This window comes from Gnatocerus cornutus, chromosome 3 (genome assembly GCF_029298725.1).
Source record: "Gnatocerus cornutus isolate USDA-ARS CGAHR chromosome 3, icGnaCorn1.1, whole genome shotgun sequence".
Lineage (NCBI taxonomy): Eukaryota > Metazoa > Arthropoda > Insecta > Coleoptera > Tenebrionidae > Gnatocerus > Gnatocerus cornutus.
In genome coordinates, this window is record NC_142235.1 from 13,365,697 (window position 1) to 13,383,490 (window position 17,794).

At 43.9% G+C, this 17,794-nt stretch overlaps 7 protein-coding genes and 2 long non-coding RNA genes across 11 annotated transcripts; 5 read left to right on the plus strand and 4 right to left on the minus strand.

The window, feature by feature from the left end:
* Positions 1-607: 607 nt before the first annotated feature.
* Positions 608-1,425, minus strand: LOC148177156 (uncharacterized). Its single transcript, XR_015769742.1, has 3 exons — positions 1,198-1,425; positions 1,021-1,149; positions 608-783 (listed from the first exon to the last, which is right to left on the minus strand). It is a non-coding gene; the product is annotated as an uncharacterized LOC148177156 (long non-coding RNA).
* A 93-nt stretch (positions 1,426-1,518) lies between these two features.
* LOC148177157 (uncharacterized) lies at positions 1,519-2,076 on the minus strand. Of its 2 annotated transcripts, none has more exons than XM_088031791.1 (2): positions 1,836-2,076; positions 1,519-1,792 (listed from the first exon to the last, which is right to left on the minus strand). In XM_088031791.1, the coding sequence occupies exons 1-2, from the start codon at positions 1,985-1,987 to the stop codon at positions 1,582-1,584; spliced, it is 363 nt and encodes a 120-aa protein (XP_087887917.1). In that variant the 5' UTR covers positions 1,988-2,076; the 3' UTR covers positions 1,519-1,581. The 2 variants fall into 2 exon arrangements, with proteins under 2 accessions (XP_087887917.1, XP_087887918.1); XM_088031792.1 differs by having other exon boundaries at positions 1,868-2,003.
* An 828-nt stretch (positions 2,077-2,904) lies between these two features.
* LOC148177158 (uncharacterized) lies at positions 2,905-3,437 on the plus strand. The gene is made up of 2 exons (XM_088031793.1): positions 2,905-3,133; positions 3,180-3,437. Exons 1-2 carry the CDS (start codon positions 3,012-3,014, stop codon positions 3,370-3,372), a joined length of 315 nt encoding a protein of 104 aa, XP_087887919.1. The 5' UTR covers positions 2,905-3,011; the 3' UTR covers positions 3,373-3,437.
* A 326-nt stretch (positions 3,438-3,763) lies between these two features.
* Positions 3,764-4,210, plus strand: LOC148177159 (uncharacterized). The gene is made up of 2 exons (XR_015769743.1): positions 3,764-3,993; positions 4,038-4,210. It is a non-coding gene; the product is annotated as an uncharacterized LOC148177159 (long non-coding RNA).
* Positions 4,198-6,102, minus strand: LOC148177160 (CXXC-type zinc finger protein 1-like). Its single transcript, XM_088031778.1, has 5 exons — positions 5,907-6,102; positions 5,710-5,855; positions 5,317-5,658; positions 4,515-5,265; positions 4,198-4,464 (listed from the first exon to the last, which is right to left on the minus strand). Exons 1-5 carry the CDS (start codon positions 5,928-5,930, stop codon positions 4,234-4,236), a joined length of 1,494 nt encoding a protein of 497 aa, XP_087887904.1. The 5' UTR covers positions 5,931-6,102; the 3' UTR covers positions 4,198-4,233.
* A 217-nt stretch (positions 6,103-6,319) lies between these two features.
* Positions 6,320-9,161, plus strand: Tes (testin LIM domain protein). 2 transcript variants are annotated; one of them, XM_088031766.1, is made up of 3 exons: positions 6,320-6,409; positions 6,574-6,887; positions 6,933-9,161. In XM_088031766.1, exons 2-3 carry the CDS (start codon positions 6,602-6,604, stop codon positions 9,041-9,043), a joined length of 2,397 nt encoding a protein of 798 aa, XP_087887892.1. In that variant the 5' UTR covers positions 6,320-6,409; positions 6,574-6,601; the 3' UTR covers positions 9,044-9,161. The 2 variants fall into 2 exon arrangements, with proteins under 2 accessions (XP_087887892.1, XP_087887891.1); XM_088031765.1 differs by lacking the exon at positions 6,320-6,409 and having other exon boundaries at positions 6,442-6,887.
* Positions 9,162-10,741: 1,580 nt separating this feature from the next.
* Positions 10,742-11,970, minus strand: LOC148177162 (uncharacterized). Its single transcript, XM_088033263.1, has 3 exons — positions 11,110-11,970; positions 10,909-11,067; positions 10,742-10,864 (listed from the first exon to the last, which is right to left on the minus strand). The coding sequence occupies exons 1-3, from the start codon at positions 11,935-11,937 to the stop codon at positions 10,742-10,744; spliced, it is 1,110 nt and encodes a 369-aa protein (XP_087889389.1). The 5' UTR covers positions 11,938-11,970.
* A 1,551-nt stretch (positions 11,971-13,521) lies between these two features.
* LOC148177163 (uncharacterized) lies at positions 13,522-15,262 on the plus strand. Its single transcript, XM_088033264.1, has 5 exons — positions 13,522-13,558; positions 13,591-13,664; positions 13,713-14,667; positions 14,710-15,175; positions 15,214-15,262. Exons 1-5 carry the CDS (start codon positions 13,522-13,524, stop codon positions 15,260-15,262), a joined length of 1,581 nt encoding a protein of 526 aa, XP_087889390.1.
* Positions 15,263-15,342: 80 nt separating this feature from the next.
* Positions 15,343-17,680, plus strand: CCT6 (chaperonin containing TCP1 subunit 6). Its single transcript, XM_088031775.1, has 2 exons — positions 15,343-15,565; positions 16,102-17,680. Exons 1-2 carry the CDS (start codon positions 15,432-15,434, stop codon positions 17,558-17,560), a joined length of 1,593 nt encoding a protein of 530 aa, XP_087887901.1. The 5' UTR covers positions 15,343-15,431; the 3' UTR covers positions 17,561-17,680.
* The last annotated feature ends 114 nt before the right edge of the window (positions 17,681-17,794 follow it).

Here is a 17,794-nt window from a genome sequence, read left to right on the forward strand (position 1 = left end):
AGAACAAAAACAGTAGGTAAATAAAAACTGCCACAGCTGTTAAATTAAAAAAAATAAACAACTAATCGCCTTGCCAGGTCATTTCAGTGTGATTTCATGTGTCACACTTCACATGTTTGTACAAATGTGACAAATCAGTATGGTACCAAAAATAGTACCACCGTGTAAAATAATTTCGGGCCCATGATGCGACCCATCATTTCAAGCTAAAATTTTTCAAGAAATCGTTCTGTGTCGTTAAAAATTAGAATTAGATTGATTTGATTGCGCTCTGCCCTCTTAAAGACTGTTTCACGACCTCTTTGTTTCTGCGTGCGTCATAAATGATATTAAAACCTCCCAAAATGGCCCGATAAAAAACTGAACTGCATTCTTAATGAAACTGTTCTCATAATTTCATCATCGCGTCATTTTTTTTCTTTTATCAATCATTTCAGGATTCTAAGGAAACTAACCCGGATTATTTGAATAAATTTACAAACATTAGATAAATTTTTACATAATCGATGATCTTTACACTTTACGTACGAATACTTACGCCCATGTTATCTCAATTTCTGGAACTACTATCAGAACGGTGATACGAGAAGGTTAAATGAGTACAAGGTCTAGTAAAAAATATGTATTTCTGCTAACACAAAGTATTACAAAATTTGTAAAATTAATAATTTAGTTGGCTGGAGTCGTGCCTTGGATCTTCTGAACCAACTGATTTCCCTGTTGTTGGATCTGCTCGCCGAAAGTCTTCAAAGACGCCGAAACGTTCTGGAGGAGTTCATTTCCCTGGAAAACACGAAATTATCGTCAAACTTGCTTAGTTGGATCATTTTAGGGTGGTTTGATGTGTCACACTTGACGGTTCCGAGCGATGGAATAAAACGAAAAAGTACCCAAAATTGGGGACGTTTTTTTGGAAATCATCCCAGACCCCTAGTGCGACCCATAGTGTCACGCTACTTTTTCCCGAGGGACCCATTAATGGTACTTTTATGACACTACTGTAATTTTGGGGATAAATACCTGAATATTTTTCACCATGTCGTCCAGACTCGTTTTGAGCGACTGGAAGGCGTCTTCAATGGTGTCAGTGGTGGATTTGTTGCCGCTGGCGACGTCGCGACGGATGACGGTGGCGTCGAGCAACATCACCTGTAAATTCAGTTGTAAGTTTGTAAAGTTTTCGAGTGAAAAATGTACCTGGAAAATCAGGACTGCTGCCAGGAAAACAAACGCGAAGCGGGCTGCCATTTTGTGTGTCCTTGTCGAAGCTTAGTTTAGCACTGAATAATTGTTATCAAAACAACTCTTTTATAGCAGTTGGACGAGCAGTTATTGGTGGTGGTTTATGGAAGAAAATGATGCGTCGACAGAGGAAAGTCGGAAAAAATCCGAAATGACGGGAATAAAACGACCTTGATGGTTGACCGAATTAATTTGGGGGGACTTTAGGGGTCATCTGCACCTTTCTGCTCAAAGGGGACTTGTTGACTTGAACTTCGAACCGACCACTGATAACCATTAACTTATTAAGACTATTTATTAACGTTACAGTAATAACACAGAACAAAGAATGTTGCGGATCTACCAGTACAATGGGGGCCCTCTTGCAATCCACATTCTAGCCACCTGTTGGGCAGTCATCGGCCTCTTCGTCGTCTCATTCAACCGCCGCCTAACAATCTTCCCCAACTCCCTAAAATCGATGCGACCTTTACTCTTATCAACAAACTCCTTGATAATATTAAAAATCTCCAAATATCGACCTGACAGAGGCGGGTTCTTAAAATTGGGCCTAAAAACCAAACTTCAACAAAAATCCCATCAAACAAACTTACTTTTTCGGAGTCTGACTCTTAGTCGCGCTCACCCGTTTCGGGGGCTCCGGCGTCCAAACAACGGGCGACTCATCCTCCCAATCTTTGGGGGGCACAACCGCCCAAACCCCCCAAAAACAAAGCACCAAGACCGACAAACCGGCACAGTACATGACTACAAAAAACTGTCAGTGGAATGGGTGCACCAATTATGCAAACGACGATCATTTGATGTGATTGCAAGCCCCTTAGCACCCAATTGAAGAGGGAAGTGCGAGTTAAAGATACGACCTTGAAAAAGTCAAAGATGCAGGAGATGGGCATGTGGCCCCTCGAAGTGTGCAGGAAAACCACAGCAACAAAAGTATAGAATCTCAACCTGATATTTCCAAAGCCTGCGAAAATTAAAGACGTAGGGGCCTAAGTGAGACTTGAAGGCGCTCAAGGCAGCATCACTCGATTAATTTATTTATAAAATTCTTGATTCGATAAGTGGGTGTTTGTTTCAGTAATAACAAAGAATTCATTTCCGGTTAATTATTTTAATCACGTTCTATTTTCTATTACTATAATTTCGCACTCCATGTTTCGGACACGTGATCCCAATAATAATAATTAAAGAGTTCGATTCACTTTTAATAGTAGTCTTCAAATGTTATCACCAATTCAATAAATCGGTCTTAGAACCTTTGTAACTGCTGCACCAGTGTCCATAAAACGTATCATTCTGGCGACAAACACCCTTGAATAAGCTCAACAACTATTTAAATAGACTAATTAGACTGTTCTGCGAAGTTTGAGGGGTCACATCATAGGGTTCCAAGCATTTTTATTTCCAAGGTCATTTTTTTCAAAGCGCTCCGATTGTCACCAAACTCAAGAAAAACCTTCTCGCTATTTTTTAAAATGATAGTATGTAGTGGAAATCCGATCCTCACCGCAAGTAAATGTTTTTCGCTCATTTTTCCGCAGTCTGTGGAAAACCCGCTCTGAAACATACATATTTCTCTTTCCGGGCCTCTTCGGCATTGATAGAGGTGTCACACGTCCACCTTCCTCAACCTTGACTTTTTCAAGGTCAACCATTTCGAATTGCATTTCTATGCTTTAATTACGTGCGAAGGGAATTGTCGATCATCATTTTCTCGCATTTGTATAATTGCAGCTTCTATTCATCTGTGACAGTTTTTTACAGCGATGCATTGTGCTGGTTTGTTTGTCCTCGTGGTCTGTTTTGTGGGTATTTGGGGGGCCGATTCCCCAGAGACCAATACTGTGATTGATTTGGATGCTGATGACAACCCTAAAGCCACTAAAGCGTAGGTGCTTCTTTTCGGGATATTTTTGGTACAATTTAATTTGTAGGCCTGATTTCGGGTTGTTTTCTTTGGATGCTAGAGACGACGCTTTGTATGCTCTTGTCAAAGGTTTCCTGAATGCGGGACATGTGGGGGCGCAGGACATCGTCGATAGAATCAAAAAAGGGGTGGATAGGAAGAGGAAGGCGGTAGAGCGAGTCGGGGATATGTTGTTCAACAGACGCGTAAACCGCCTGTGACTTCGTAGCAGAAGATGAGAAAATACTGTTTGTGTATTTTGCACCAAATAAAGAGTTTAAAGTAATGTTGTAAGACGATTTTTTCTAAGACCTAAGAAATCTGTCAAGTTATAAGAAGGAGCGACTACCTATAAAAACAAAAACTATGGCATTATACTAATTCGACAATTCTGAGAAGTTTGAGGCGTCACACGACGGGGTTTGCACCGATCAAAGTTTCAAGGTCATTATTATAAAATTTGTCCGATTAAGCTGAAATTTGGCACACACTTCTCAAATTATTCATATAACAATAGTTTAGAGTGAAAATCCGAAACTCCCTTTGGTAACCAATTTTTCAGTCGGTTCTATTAGTGCACTAAAAATATAAACTTCGCTTTCTGTGCTTCCTCTGCACAGATCACACGTCCCATTTCAAATCTTAATTTTTTCAAGGTCACCAATTACACGCGAAGGAGTTGCAACAATGGCAGCGCAATTGCATAATAGAGCCTGCTCATCTGTGACAATGCGTTGTGTCGGTTTGCTTGTCTTTGCGATTTGCTTTGTGGGGGCTTGGGGGGCCGATTCCCCAGAGACAGAAATTGTGGTTGATATTGACCCTAATGACAACAGCAAAGTGTATGTTATTTTCTAGGGGAATTTTTCAGCAATTTTGATTTTAGGTTCGTGAAGGTTGGTAGTGGAAACAATTTTTTGCTTCAGAGTGGCTTGATTTCCGAGTCCGTTCGGGAAGGCAGCGAAAGCGCCATGGGAAGTCGGAGAAAGGTGGAACAGGCGCAGACTTTGTAGGGGATGGTGGGGCAATTGAGAGGCAAATAAAGATGCTCTTCATGTATTTATTATTGAATCTATCTTCAATTAAAATCTCGGCTTTGTCGAAGTTCTAAACCTCTTCGCCAACTCCCTCTGCATCGCGTTCTGGTCCTGTTGACTCGCTTTGGTTATCTGCTCCATAACTTCATGATTGTAAGTCGAATGGAGCATCAGGGCCAAAACTCCGGCCCTGGACGCCATACTGTTCCTAATTTGCCGCTCTTTTTCTAGTAATTCGTCCATTTTGAGCCACTGTCGCACTCTCTCCAAGTCAATCTGAAACAATATGGCGGTCAATAAATAAATCCAAGATGGCGGTTACTCACCTCGGCTCTCCGCAACTTCTCCCAAACGTGATGTTTCGCACACGCCTTTTTCGGCGCTCTACAGAACTCCCCTGTCAAGTCAAAGACATTCGTTACCAACGGACATCCACAAACTTCATACTCCCCGATTTTGGCGTCCTTGCAGTGTTCTGGACACAGCACTCTCAATCTCTTGCAGTAAGTCCTGCTCACGGTATTGTAAAAGTCGCAAAACATGTTATTACCCTCAATTCTGGTCTTAAAAATCGAGCCAAAAGATGCCTGAGATTCATACTTATTAAAGCATTTCTCCATGTGCTTTATCGCAGTCTTTGCGTGAATTTCGTGACCGCAAGTGATGCAGTACATCGTTGACATTTCCGACTCTTCTTCGTTATCATAGTCGACGTTGGGATCAATGGTGGCGCTCTTAGCACGCTCAATTATCGCATCAAGTTCTCTGTGTCTATTGTCCAATTCCTGGAGAATTTGTTTCACTTCAATCTGCTGCTTCCTGACCTGATCCAACGCCTTTATATTGCCATCTTCAGCCGAGCAGGGACTTAACGCCCACTCTTGAATACGTTGTGGCAACACTTGCAAAATCCGATTGGTGGCCAACTTCAGCCCGCACTCATCCGAGCAGTATTTCGACCCGTACCGAGCGCTATTAGTACACGTAGGGCCATAACACTGCCGAGGGTAGTCCGTCTGGAGGTGAGCATTAGGCGGACCGTCGTCTTCACTAGAGTCACGCCTCTTGCGCCGCCCACTGAGCAAAATCAACCGTGTTACGTCACGTACAACCAATCAGATCTCTTACCCTCCGTAGTTAACGCAAATCCGTTGTTTACACCTCTCCTTGTTCCTAGGCGAACCGTGACGACTCCGCCTCGTGCAGACATCGCACCGCCCACAATCTTCAGTGCGGTAACACCCCATGCACTCCCCACATTTCTTCGTTTTCTTGTCAGGTTTGGCCTCGCTGCGTTCTTTGCGTTTGCGGGCTTTGCGGTCTTCGGTGTTGGTGTTAGCGCCGCCGTCTTCACGTTTGGTCTTCCAGCGGGTTTTCAAGGATTTGTCTTCTTCAGAACAACGGATGCAGATGTATTGTTTGATGAGTTTAGCTTCTTTTTCAGAGATGTTCATGCAGTCTCCATGGTACCTAAAAAAAGAAGAAATTAGAGTGGGTAAGGGGGATATGAAAAGGGGGCACCATTCTTCACAGGCGTCGCAGGCTATCATGAAACGGGAGCTGTCTGAAGACCTGCAGATGCAGTATGCTTGGCCATCCTGCTTGAGAAGAGTGTCGATTTTTGACTGCCGTTCTGGGAGGAGGAACTGTTTTGCAATTTCCTCGCGCTAAAAAGACAACTTTAGGGTCTCTGGTAGGTAATAAAAGATAAAAATTACCGAAATATCTCGTTTCCTTGACATCTTAACCTCACTTTCAATCAATTCACTTTATATCATTTAGGGCTTCATAACACACTAATTATTAATCATACAAGCGACAAAATCACAGATTAGCCCTTAGGAAACCCTAAAATTGCAAATTAATTCTGACTGTCAAAACAAGTTGGTAACATACATGTGTCAGTGGAGTTGCCAACTTACCCACATAATTCCCCAAAAATTTAAAAACAATCACATAATATGGGAAAATAAAAGCAAATTCATACCAAATTTCGCTTGTTTGGGATCCATTTCTAACAAGACTACAAAAGTGTACAAGTAATTGTACCCAAAAGCCCGAGTTATCATAAATTTCGAATTTCTAGTTCTTCCACCGCTGCCAACCCACAGCACGTAAACAACTATACATCTTACGAAAAATAAGTTTCTGTTTACTTTTCCCGTTTGTAAACAACTCCAAGCTGTGCAAACACTACTAAAGTGTTTTCCTCTAAATCGAGGTATTTTAATTATTTACTTTCCTACCTTTATCAAAAGTAAACATTGCAAATGTCACTGTCAAAATGCTCCCTCTTCTCTTTTCCACTCGCACCACGTGTATCTATCTGTCCTTGTCTAAATCCTAACCTATGACTCACCTCTGATGATAAAACCTGTTGATTAGTAACGTGGGGCGTAGTCACCTCGCCACCATGACCGAAAGTGCCGAGTCTTCTGAAGCCCCCAACTGGCTCTCCGAGTTGGAGCGCAAACGTGAGATAAGACTGAAAGCCCGTTTAGGACACGAAGCGGGGGCAGGAGCCCCCTGTATCCAATGTAACGATAAGTGCCCAGGTTTAGACTTGCATTTCTGGCGGAAAATCTGTAAGAATTGTAAGTGTTCCAAAGAAGACCATGATGTCCACGACGATGATATTTACGGCTGGGCGCAGTTTCAGTTGTTGGGGAGTAAGCCCCATCGAACTAAGAAGAAAATTGGTAAGTTGTTGTGATTGTGTTGGGTTTAGTTAACTGGTTTTGTAGTTTTGCCAGGGAAGAAAGACGCTGTGGAGTTGGAGTGGGCCCCCACGGGCAACAATGAGACTATTGATCAGTATTTGAAGACTTTGGCGCCAGAGACGTTGCCAGTGAAGGGCTCTCAAGCCGCTCAGGAGCGGAAACAACTCCTGCAGAAGCAGATTCCGATTCACGACATTGATCCAAGTCTGTGCCATGAGCTGACAGAGTCAGAACTTGCGAAGTTCCAAGACTATATCAAACACATGAAAGACAGCGCTGGCGTGGGGCAAATTATTCAATTTAATGTTAATTATGGCGCGACACACAACATTGGGGAAACTAATGCTAAAGTTGTCTCAGAGAGGTACCCCAAAAATGTTACTACAGCTGAAACCGTCCAGTTATTAGGCGAGAGAAAGACAAGCACTCTCACTAAACAGTTAGAGAGGTTGGGCATTCAAGACCAGAAGGAATTGGACGCGTTCTTTGACAAAATCCCGAAGCCCCACAACATGACTGCCCACAACGAAAAATTGGGGTATGGCAACCAATCAGAAAACGCCGGCTACCCCGCGGGAAAACGCCCCGAAATGGGGCGCACTGTTGGGTACAATCCCACGTCTTCCATTAGTCGTAGCGAGAACTACGCGGGGCAACTTGGAGCCAACAAAAGCGGAAGTTTGACTGGGGGAGGAGCGTACACAGCTGGCCACGCCCGCATCGTGAATCCCCCGCCCCTCCATGGTTCGGAAATCAACAAGAACGATCCTACGGATTACGACCCGCCTCCGAGTCTAGACGATCTTCCTCCACCTCCAAGTCTGGAAAATCTGCCTCCGCCTCCAAGCTTGGACGACCTGCCTCCTTCTCCGTATTACGAAATCAACAAGAATCTAGCAACGCAATTCGCACGCGAGCATCTGCTCAACGAATCTGGAACCACGCCTTTCGGGTACGGGGCGGAGCCACAATACACCAATGAAATCAACAGGAACACGAGTCTTCCTCATTACATCCCGGGCTCATTGCACGTCCACAGCGAACACATGAATCCGACGCCGATCGGTAATGTTCGCGATGTCGTCGGCGCGCACGATCTGACCAACTCCAACTACAATCAGATCGGGAATGTCCGCGAACCGCACGATTTGGCTAACTCGCAATACAATCCGACAGTGGGTCAGATCGGGAATATTCGGGAGCCGCGCGATCTGGCCAACTCGAAGTTCAACCCAACGGTGGGGCAGATCGGGAATGTTCGCGAGCCGCACGATCTGGCCAACTTGCAATACAATCCGACAGTTGGCCAGATCGGGAATCTTCGGGAGCCACACGATCTGGCCAACTCTAATCTGTCCAATTACAAGCAGTTGCAAGCACTGAACCCGAGTCAATTATCCGTTTCCGAAAACCAATTGATGCCAAATCAGGTGAAGATCGGTGCCATCCGCGATATAACCTACGAAAACCCAGAAATTAAGACAGCAACCCAGGCAGAAAATGCCCTCTTTGAAGGGGGCGCCACCGTCGGTCAAATTCCTGAAGATATCGACATCGAGACGAAACAGTGCCGCAAATGCGGCAAGTTTTTCGAACAAGGCGAATTTGCCATCTTCGTGGATAAATCCAACGCGTTGTACCACTCCAACTGTTTCCGCTGCGCCGGTTGTAACCAGAACTTAGCGGATTTGTTCTACTTCTATGATAAAGAGACCGATGATGTCTACTGTGGACGCGACTTTGCCAAAATCCGGGGAATCCCACGATGCCAAGCGTGCGACGAGCTCATCTTCGTCAAAGAGTACTGTCTTGCAGAGAACTCCACGTTCCATTTAAAACACTTCTGTTGTTTTGAGTGCGACCAAGCTCTGGCAGGCCAGAACTACGTGGTGGAGGAGTCGCAACCTGTCTGTTTGCCTTGCTTCGAAAAGTTGAAAGCCAATAAGTGCATTAGTTGTCGAAGAGTCATCGCGCCGGACGAACAAGGAGTCTCTCTATCCGAAGAGATCCACTTCCACGCCGCGGATGAGTGCTTCTGTTGTTCTGTTTGTAAGAAAGTGTTGCATGGGGCCAAGTTGTTGTTCAGGAACAACAAGTTGTATTGTTCCCATGACTGTTTTAAGAGCGACGAGTGATATTTTGTATTCTATTTTAGAACTATAGTAAATTCACGGAGATGAGTCAGTACGTCAAAACGTTAGTACGTGATAATTTAACTTCACGTAGCCGCAACTTGCGTAAAATTGTTTTCAAAAAAAAAATTATATCTTTTATTAATAAGCTAAATGACATCTCATCTCTTTTAGCTACTGACAGCTTTTTTACCCCTTTTTTTGAAGGGGTTGTGGGTGTTTCTCCCCTAGACTCACTATTATAAAAATTCCGCAATCCGCACTTGGTTGAAGCGCAAAGACAACTCCACCGAAACACCAACAGGAATGCAGCAAAATCTGTACTAGGCAGAATTGTTTGTTTTGACACCCTGACTCGTTTTCCTGAATATTCTATATTCAGTGCACGCCACTGGACGAGGGTAGCTGGAATATTTTTGTAATTTTATACTTACCCAATAAAGTGCCATTTTGTAACAATTTTACATTAATAAAGTTCCTGGAAAACATAAAACGCATTCAATTAGCATCGATCCACCAGTCGACCTAATACCATGAAACCTTTCGCTCCAATTCTCACCTTCTCGAAGTTTCTAGGATTCTTCTCCAAGCCCACCAGAAGCAAGTTTCTTCTTGGTTACAATGTGACTCTGATGGTAACCTTCACCACCCTTTTAACATTCGCGCTTCTTCGTACTGAATCTGACACGTCCCTTAGTACGGTCGTTAGCAATCTTCAATGGTTTTCTTACGTGGCTTTGTTCTTTGCCAACTGGTTCTCTAATTGGAGATCAAAGTACGAAGAAACGCTTGTTAAAGTGGAGATGTTTGACCAGAAGCTCCAGAAGTTCAGTATCCACATCAACTACAAGAAAATGAAACAAAACTTCTTCGTCTTCATCACCACGTCTGTCGGTTTGTTTATCTATGTGGGGTTGGCCAACCTGCTCCTGTCCCCCAGTGTTCTCAAGTGGTCCACGTTCTATTTCGCCTTCACCATGAACTTCTTCACTAGTGTGCTTTTGGTCTTCTCTTTGTTTCTTTTGCGACAGAGGTTTTACTTCTTGAAGCTGTGTCTCCGCAGAATCATCTCCATAGACACTCCTTTTAAAATCAAAAACTTCACTGATCTCTACATGGAGTTAGTTCTCATCTCCAACTCTTTAATTTCTCAGTTTTCTTTGCGAATCTCAACGTTTCTCTTCTTCGTCTTGGTCAATTTGACCACCGATGTTTATATTGTCTTAGGAATCGGTTTTGACAGCTCGTACGACTACTGGATGGTGACCAACTGCATTGCCATGCACCTGGTGGAAGTCGTTACAATCGTCTACTCGTGTTATCGTCTAAGACTTGAGGCGAGGAAGATTGTGGCATTGTCGCCAAAGCTACTGGTCATTTCTGGTTCAAAAAGACCTTCAATTGACGTCGTCGAGTGTTTCTTTCAGATCAGTAATAACCGTCTTGGTGTTAGCATCTTCGCGATGTTTTGTCTAGACCCTTCGACGCTGCTTTCGGTAAGAACTCTTCTGATCTTGACATAACTTTGTTCTTGAAGATTGCAGGGTCCATCATTGGGTACTTGATCATCTTGCTACAGTTTGGCGGTGCTGAGTACGCCCAGTTGATGAAAGAACTAGACGAGGAAGAGAAGGCCTTTGAAGCCTAAATTTGGCTTGTAGTTATTTACTTAAATAAAAAACCAATAGCTTCAAAATGAATTTATTTCTTGTAATGCCCTCGGCTAACAATGTTCCCAGACCAGTTAAAATTGAGACCCTCTCCATACTTTCCGGTGGTAAACTGCACCAAAATGATGATGTACGACACCACGTAGGCGGAAATCTGCAAAACTTTCAAACCAAGACGAAAATTGAGCCTCAACTTACCGAAAGCAATGCCGCTGGGTCCACCGCGAACATGTCAAAGACTCTACCACTGACCTGGTTGTCTTGGATCAAGAAATAACACTCGAGATTCTCATCGAAAGTCGTCTTTGTCTTCTGAAGAGTTATAATCTTCGGGGACTTGGTGATGATCTTCCCAGCCTGTGGTAACCACACTTAGACAAGAAGTAGAAGACGACTTACCTGTTGTTTGGTCCAGAAGTGCGCCAACACCACCACCACCAGTTGACCACAATGAATTGCGATGAAGTTGAAGAGAATGACGCGCTGGCTAACAGAGAAGTTGATTTTAAACATCAAGTAAGCGTTGAAGGTAACTGTCGTGAAGACGAAGAGAAAGAGAGTGAGGATTTGGGAGCTGAAGATGGAAACTGTTAAGTTTGAGATTTTCACCAGCTCAAGGAGAAAGTTTGTAAACTGTTTAATGTTAAGAGGCGATTTAGGGAGGAGCAGCTCCTCGAAATACACCCCCAAAGTCTTGAATCTTTCCTTCAGAAGAAACAGAGTGAAGACGATGGTAAAAGCACTGAAGAAGTTCAAAGTGATGGGAATATAAATCGTCAACCAGTACGCTGCATAAATCGGCTCTGTCAAAACCACGTCGACGACGAAGTCTATGACAGCCACGACAAGAAAAACTCCAGAAGATGTTGATAATGAAACGTAGAACGCGCGCTGAGCCTTCTTGTGGTCAATGGGAAAACCAAGAGATTCGAGGTAGTGGTCGAAAATCCCAACTCTGATCAGCGCCTGGTTGTACTTCTTCGAATTAAACCAATTGGACGCCATACTACCGATGAACATAGCTACATAACAGACGAGGTGAAGAGTCGACACCGCGTACTGGACATTATCAGGATCTTGATGAACCTGATAACGAAAGACCAAGACAACGACGAAGATGACGCTCAAAACCGCGCTAAGAAGAAGAAGCCACTTGTTAGTGCGTGTCGGTGACTCCGAAGAGTTAAGACCGAAAATTTTCACCAACTTGAGGACCGGTGGTAACATTGCGACGCGTACGACACAAATGATGCGTGGCGAAAGAAGCTTTCAATAAAATCGAACTGCATTAGCCCCGGAGTAATCAGTCGTGGTAACGATGTCGTCGATGAAGTTGCTAACTTTGCCATTCGCTCCAGTTCTTACCGTGGCAAAAATCTTCGGTTTGAACTCTTCAGCGTCGCCGACAACGACCAGTCGGTACCTTTTTTGCTACGGTTTGATTGTCGTCTCGGTTTACTTAACAGTTCTTCTTCTGAGAATCTTCCGCGGTGAAGACAAGCAGATTTTTACTATTAATAAGGTCGTGGCTTATTTACACCTCTTATGTTACACTTGTGTCTTCTTGGCTAACATCGTTTCCAACTGGTTGAATTCAAGAGTGTTGAGTCGCAACTTCTGGAGACTCGAGCTCTTTGATTCCGGTTTGAAAGCTGCAGGGTTTGAGGTGGACTACTCCAGGATGAGACGCACCTTCTATTTTCTTTTACTGGGCTCCTCGAGCATCTACATCTACGTGGCGGTTGTGGACTTGGCCTTCGATGGAGTTAAAGATATCGTCAACTGGGTATCAATTTATATTCCTTTCACCATCAACTTCTTTTCGCTTTTTGTCACCATCTTCATCCTCTTGCTATTGAATGAGAGATACCAGACCCTGAAGGTGTACTTCGAGGAGATGTTGAGCCAGGAGAGACAAAGCGACGTGAAGAAGTTCACCGACTTTTACATGGAGTTAACACAAATTGCCAACTCTACCATGCAAACTTTTAGTCTTCAGATCACCGCTATGTTTCTTCTAAATCTCGTGGCGATTACCTCCAACGCTTACATGTTGTTGAAGTTGCACTTCGTCCCTCAACAAACTCTTCTGATCGTCAACTCGCTCTTGATCCATTGCTTCGAGATGGTAGCCCTCATCTGTATGTACGCCATCACCAGAGCTAAGGTAAGACCGCGACGTTCCTTCTAGATTCATCTTAGTGTTGCAGGCTGAAGACATTGTCGCTTCTTCGGCGAGGCTTTTGACGGGGGTTTCCCAATCTAAGACGACTGTCAAAGAGGTGAGATCGGAGGATGAGGACATTGTTATTATTTCTTTTGTTCCAGAACATGGAATGCTACTTCCTGGTTAAAGAACATAGATTTGGTGTGGTCGTCTTCGGGATGTTTTCGCTTGAGCCTTCGGTGCTGCTTTCGGTAAGATAACTTTGTAGTAAAATCAACTTATGAGAGAGGTTACAGATGGCCGCTTCAATCACTTCTTATTTGATTGTCTTGATTCAGTTTAAAGACAATGAAGGCACTAATGGACCTCTCGCCAGATCAGCAGGATCTGACACGCCACTGGTTCGACATCAAAATAAACAATAAATAATTATGCACGTTGCACGTGTGTTGTAATCTCAATAAAAGTTTCCAAAGACTTCAATTTTGTATTGATTGCCATTAAGCGTTCCTCTTAAACTAATTTAAAACCTCTTGCTGCAATCCCATTGATTTTCCCATTAACAACAATCAAGTTACTACGCAAAGGATCCATGGTCAAGGTCGCAGCCATTGCCACAACTTTACCAACTCAGCAGAACTAGCATGACACTAAAACAAAGAATTCATGGACGACCAAAACGTGCTTTATCGTCGCCATTTGAACTATAAAAGAAAAATTCGGCGAAGACTCCTCCAGTTCCACAATGTCTTCTGTGCTAATCTGTCTTCTCTTCACCACACTCCAGGTAATTTTACGCTCCCAAGATTCTCACCACTAATTCTTTTTGTTTTAGTTTGAGGCTCTCTTTGCTCAGGATCTCAAATCAATTTTTCATATTCCATCAAAACGTAACTACGATGAGCTAGAAATATTGGAGCGTTCGAACTTTGGGGAGGATCCAAGCCCCGCCTCTCGGGCGGAGCTACCACGACCTTACGCCAATGCCCAAGTCATCGTGAGATTCGGGGGTGATTTTGAAAAAGGACGGTGCTCATGTGGTGAGAGGTGTCAGTGTCGGAACACCCCTGTGGCAACACCTCTTCCTTACTGTTGGTGTCAGTGCGCGCCTCCTCCGGTGGCCCCGGTGATTCATGCACCTGTCCAAGCTCTGTCTTTCGCAGTACCGCCTCAAGTGCAGCCCATCCAAACTGTTCATTTGTCCCAAGTGCAACGCCCACAATTTTACGCTCCTCCTATTGAAACTGTCCATTTGCCTCAAATGCAACGCCCACAGTTTTACGCTCCTCCTATTGAAACTGTTCATTTGCCTCAAGTGCAACGCCCACAGTTTTATGCTCCTCCTAGGGAAACTGTGCTTTTGCCGCAAGTGCAACGCCCACAGTTTTACGCTCCTCCTATGGAACCTGTGCATTTGTCTCAAGTACAGCGCCCTCAGCAGTACCCTGTTCCTGTGGTCGTGCAACGGCCGTGCATGATTCAAACCGTGACGCCACAAATCCAACCTCAACCTAACTATGAACCAATACCAGTTCCTCAAATCCAGCTCCGCCCATTGCCGGTGACTCCTCCCGCGAAACTTGAGAATGTCTCTCCAGCTCCGCCCCCACCGGTTCCAGCGACTCCTCCTTGTGATCCCGAGGAAATCAACCAAGTTAAGAAAGAAAATATGGATGATGGCAATGTGGAAATCAACAAGAATAACCATCCGGAAATTATGAAGACTGTGGACTTATCCGAAGACATTATAAAATCACCGATCAATGAAATTTCCACAGAAAAACAAGAGAGTTTCCTTACAACAACTGTAGCAAGTAATGAAGTGTCTTCAGACACCACCGCGAAGCTGCTAGAAGAAGTGTCCAACAAATTAGAACCGAAAGAACTCTCTCCTAATGTTAAATTAGTTGATTTCGATGTAAGTACAGCCCCTGGGCTTCCAAAGCAACAACTTGAAGACTCTTTGATACCTTATAGGAGCCCCCACCTACAACAACAGAAGCTGCTGGTGACGTATCCAATTTTTAATCGCGCTGAAGAACCCCCTATGGTACAATACACTTCTGGATATAGTGTGTCTGGAGGAGCAGGATATTATTCAGATCCCACAAAAACTCTTATGTATAAGGAACCCACAGTAGTGTCGGTAGTTCCCCCTCAGGTTAACATAGTAGGGGAACCCCGGGAGAGGTACATACTTGTCCCGGTGGTCCAACCTGCTCCAAGTACCCATAGCAGTGATTGCGGATGTTGCGGTTGCTCCAAGTACCGGGGGGAGTTGAATCAGTACGAAAAAATGTAAATAATAGTGTAAATAAATTATTTGTAAATTAAAGAAATATTTTTCAAAACTGCTTTATTGTTGATTTAATGTATAGAATTTAGTCCAGAACGAATGTTATAACCATAGAATCGACAGATAATTTTTCTTTCAATTTTTAAAAATTCTAGTAACTTTCATCACACTAGGTTGGTAACGAACCTCATTGTTGACGTTTCCGTTTCCGATTGTGACCGGCATTTGTTTGTGATCTCGCCCTTTTCTCGTGAAACAATGGCAATTAGTTTATTAAATCCTAAAGCTGAGGTGGCAAGGGCTGCTCAAGCCTTAGCTGTCAACATTTCGGCGGCGAAGGGCATCCAAGACGTGATGAAGTCTAATTTGGGCCCCAAAGGAACCGTGAAAATGTAAGCTGTCAAAAAACACATGACTTCGGTTTTTCAATTTTCACCCTTAATTTGACCCTTGAAGGGCCTGAAAGAGGCTGATTTTAGAAGAGGAGGCAAAAATTTAGCTGTTTTGGGCCGGGAAGTAGTATTTTAGGTTTTTTTTGGCAAGTTGAAAGGACATAACCTCACTTTTTCTGTGTGGAAAAATGGGGCAAAATTTAGTGGTTTTTGCCTTTAAAGGTGCTCTCGGGAGTTATTTCAATTGTTCAAGGGCACAAAAAGTTTTCTTTAGTGAAACTAAGTTGTTTTTAGAGGATTTCTCGTGTACAATAAATGTGACATAACCCAACTTTTTGCACCTCTTTGACCAGCTTTCGTGTCGTTTTACATGAAAAAGGACTGAAACAGTCTTAATTATCAAAAGAAATGAACAATTGACTTGCCGTGGCTCACAATATTGTGTTTTTAGTTAATTTTAACGATCCAAAGTGACATAACTCCACTTTTTTTTTCTCTTTTTTTTGGTCATTTCTATTATTTTTATGCAATTTCAGGTTGGTCTCGGGCGCCGGCGACATCAAGATTACTAAAGACGGCAACGTCCTCCTCCACGAGATGCAAATCCAGCACCCCACCGCCTCCCTGATTGCCCGCGCTTCTACCGCCCAAGACGACATGACCGGTGATGGCACCACCTCCACAGTCCTCGTGATTGGGGAGCTTCTCAAACAGGCCGACATTCTCATAGCTGAGGGGCTCCACCCCCGCGTTGTAACAGAAGGTTTTGATAAAGCTCGCGCTAAAACCCTCGAAATCCTCGAATCTATAAAAATCCCGATCGAAATCAACAGAGAGAATCTCTTGGAGGTGTGCAGAACAAGCTTGAGGACGAAAGTCCACCAAGCGCTCGCTGATGTCTTAACTGATATTTGCGTGGATGGAATTCTTGCGATTCGTCAGGGTGATAAACCGGTGGATTTGCATATGGTGGAGTTGATGGAGATGCAGCATAAGACAGCGACTGATACGAGTTTGATCAAAGGGCTGGTTTTGGATCATGGGTCTAGGCATCCCGATATGCCGAAACGGCTGAAGAACTGCTACATTCTGACGTGTAACGTGTCCATGGAGTATGAGAAGAGCGAGGTCAATTCTGGGTTCTTTTACAAGACGGCGGAAGAACGTGAGAAGATGGTCCAGGCTGAGCGCGAGTTCATCGAGCAAAGAGTGAAGAAAGTCATCGCTTTGAAGAAGAAACTCTGCGATAATACTGATAAGAGCTTTGTTGTTATCAATCAGAAGGGAATAGACCCTATGAGCTTAGACCTCTTGGCGAAGGAGGGGATTATGGCTTTGAGGCGGGCTAAAAGAAGAAACATGGAACGATTGGCTTTAGCCTGTGGAGGCGTGGCTTTGAACCACTTCGACGATATCCAAGAGAACCAATTGGGCTACGCGGGCGTGGTTTACGAGCACGTTTTAGGGGAGAACAAGTACACTTTCGTGGAAGAGTGTAAAGTTCCACTATCTGTAACAATTTTGATGAAGGGCCCCAATAAGCACACTCTGAGCCAGATCAAAGACGCTGTCAGGGACGGATTGAGGGCTATCAACAATGCAATTGAAGACAAGGCGTTGATTCCAGGCGCTGGCGCTTTTGAGGTCACCGCCCATAAACAACTGACGGCCTTTAAGGACACAGTTAAAGGGAAGGCGCGTTTAGGCATCGCCGCCTATGCTGAGGCCCTCTTGGTCATTCCGAAAGTTCTAGCAACAAACTCCGGATTTGATGCCCAGGATACCATCGTCAAGCTCCAGGAAGAATCTCGCCTTAATCCTGAACCCATTGGATTGGATTTGACTTCAGGAGAGCCCATAAACCCAAAGGATGCCGGAATCTTCGATAATTACATAGTGAAGAAGCAGATAATCAACTCGTGCTCGGTTATTGCGAGCAATTTGTTGTTAGTGGATGAAATCATGAGGGCAGGAATGAGCAGCTTGAAGGGTTAGAAAGAGGGCTCCAGTTAATACGATAACTCATTGCTTGGTATTAATTATTTTAATAACATTAAAAAGTGTTCACATAACTTTGTATTACCGATTTTAATAATAATAAATAATAACACCGGAGGCGGTTTTATTGACCTCATTTTTTTAAACCAGTGACTTTGGTGCCGTTGTTGGTACCACTGCCACTTCCTGTCAAACGTTGTGAATAGAAGGAGACACAAGATCGTCGTTTAC

Coding starts and splice junctions, on each gene's coding strand:
- LOC148177160 (XM_088031778.1), bottom strand. CDS start 5,930: ATGTCAAGGAAACGAGATATTTCG. Junction 5,856..5,906: donor CAAGGAAACGAGATATTTCG/GTAATTTTTATC, acceptor TTGTCTTTTTAG/CGCGAGGAAATTGCAAAACA. Junction 5,266..5,316: donor ATTTGCGTTAACTACGGAGG/GTAAGAGATCTG, acceptor GATTTTGCTCAG/TGGGCGGCGCAAGAGGCGTG.
- LOC148177163 (XM_088033264.1), top strand. CDS start 13,522: ATGACACTAAAACAAAGAATTCATGGACGACCAAAAC. Junction 13,665..13,712: donor TTCTCTTCACCACACTCCAG/GTAATTTTACGC, acceptor TTTTTGTTTTAG/TTTGAGGCTCTCTTTGCTCA. Junction 14,668..14,709: donor TTCCACAGAAAAACAAGAGA/GTTTCCTTACAA, acceptor AAGTGTCTTCAG/ACACCACCGCGAAGCTGCTA.
- CCT6 (XM_088031775.1), top strand. CDS start 15,432: ATGGCAATTAGTTTATTAAATCCTAAAGCTGAGGTGGCAAGGGCTGCT. Junction 15,566..16,101: donor CCCAAAGGAACCGTGAAAAT/GTAAGCTGTCAA, acceptor ATGCAATTTCAG/GTTGGTCTCGGGCGCCGGCG.
- Tes (XM_088031766.1), top strand. CDS start 6,602: ATGACCGAAAGTGCCGAGTCTTCTGAAGCCCCCAACTGGCTCTCCGAG. Junction 6,888..6,932: donor TCGAACTAAGAAGAAAATTG/GTAAGTTGTTGT, acceptor CTGGTTTTGTAG/TTTTGCCAGGGAAGAAAGAC.
- LOC148177158 (XM_088031793.1), top strand. CDS start 3,012: ATGCATTGTGCTGGTTTGTTTGTCCTCGTGGTCTGTTTTGTGGGTATT. Junction 3,134..3,179: donor AACCCTAAAGCCACTAAAGC/GTAGGTGCTTCT, acceptor TTTAATTTGTAG/GCCTGATTTCGGGTTGTTTT.
- LOC148177157 (XM_088031791.1), bottom strand. CDS start 1,987: ATGTACTGTGCCGGTTTGTCGGTCTTGGTGCTTTGTTTTTGGGGGGTT. Junction 1,793..1,835: donor AAGAGTCAGACTCCGAAAAA/GTAAGTTTGTTT, acceptor TTTGGTTTTTAG/GCCCAATTTTAAGAACCCGC.
- LOC148177162 (XM_088033263.1), bottom strand. CDS start 11,937: ATGTTACCACCGGTCCTCAAGTTGGTGAAAATTTTCGGTCTTAACTCT. Junction 11,068..11,109: donor ACTTCTGGACCAAACAACAG/GTAAGTCGTCTT, acceptor TGGTTACCACAG/GCTGGGAAGATCATCACCAA. Junction 10,865..10,908: donor ACCCAGCGGCATTGCTTTCG/GTAAGTTGAGGC, acceptor AAAGTTTTGCAG/ATTTCCGCCTACGTGGTGTC.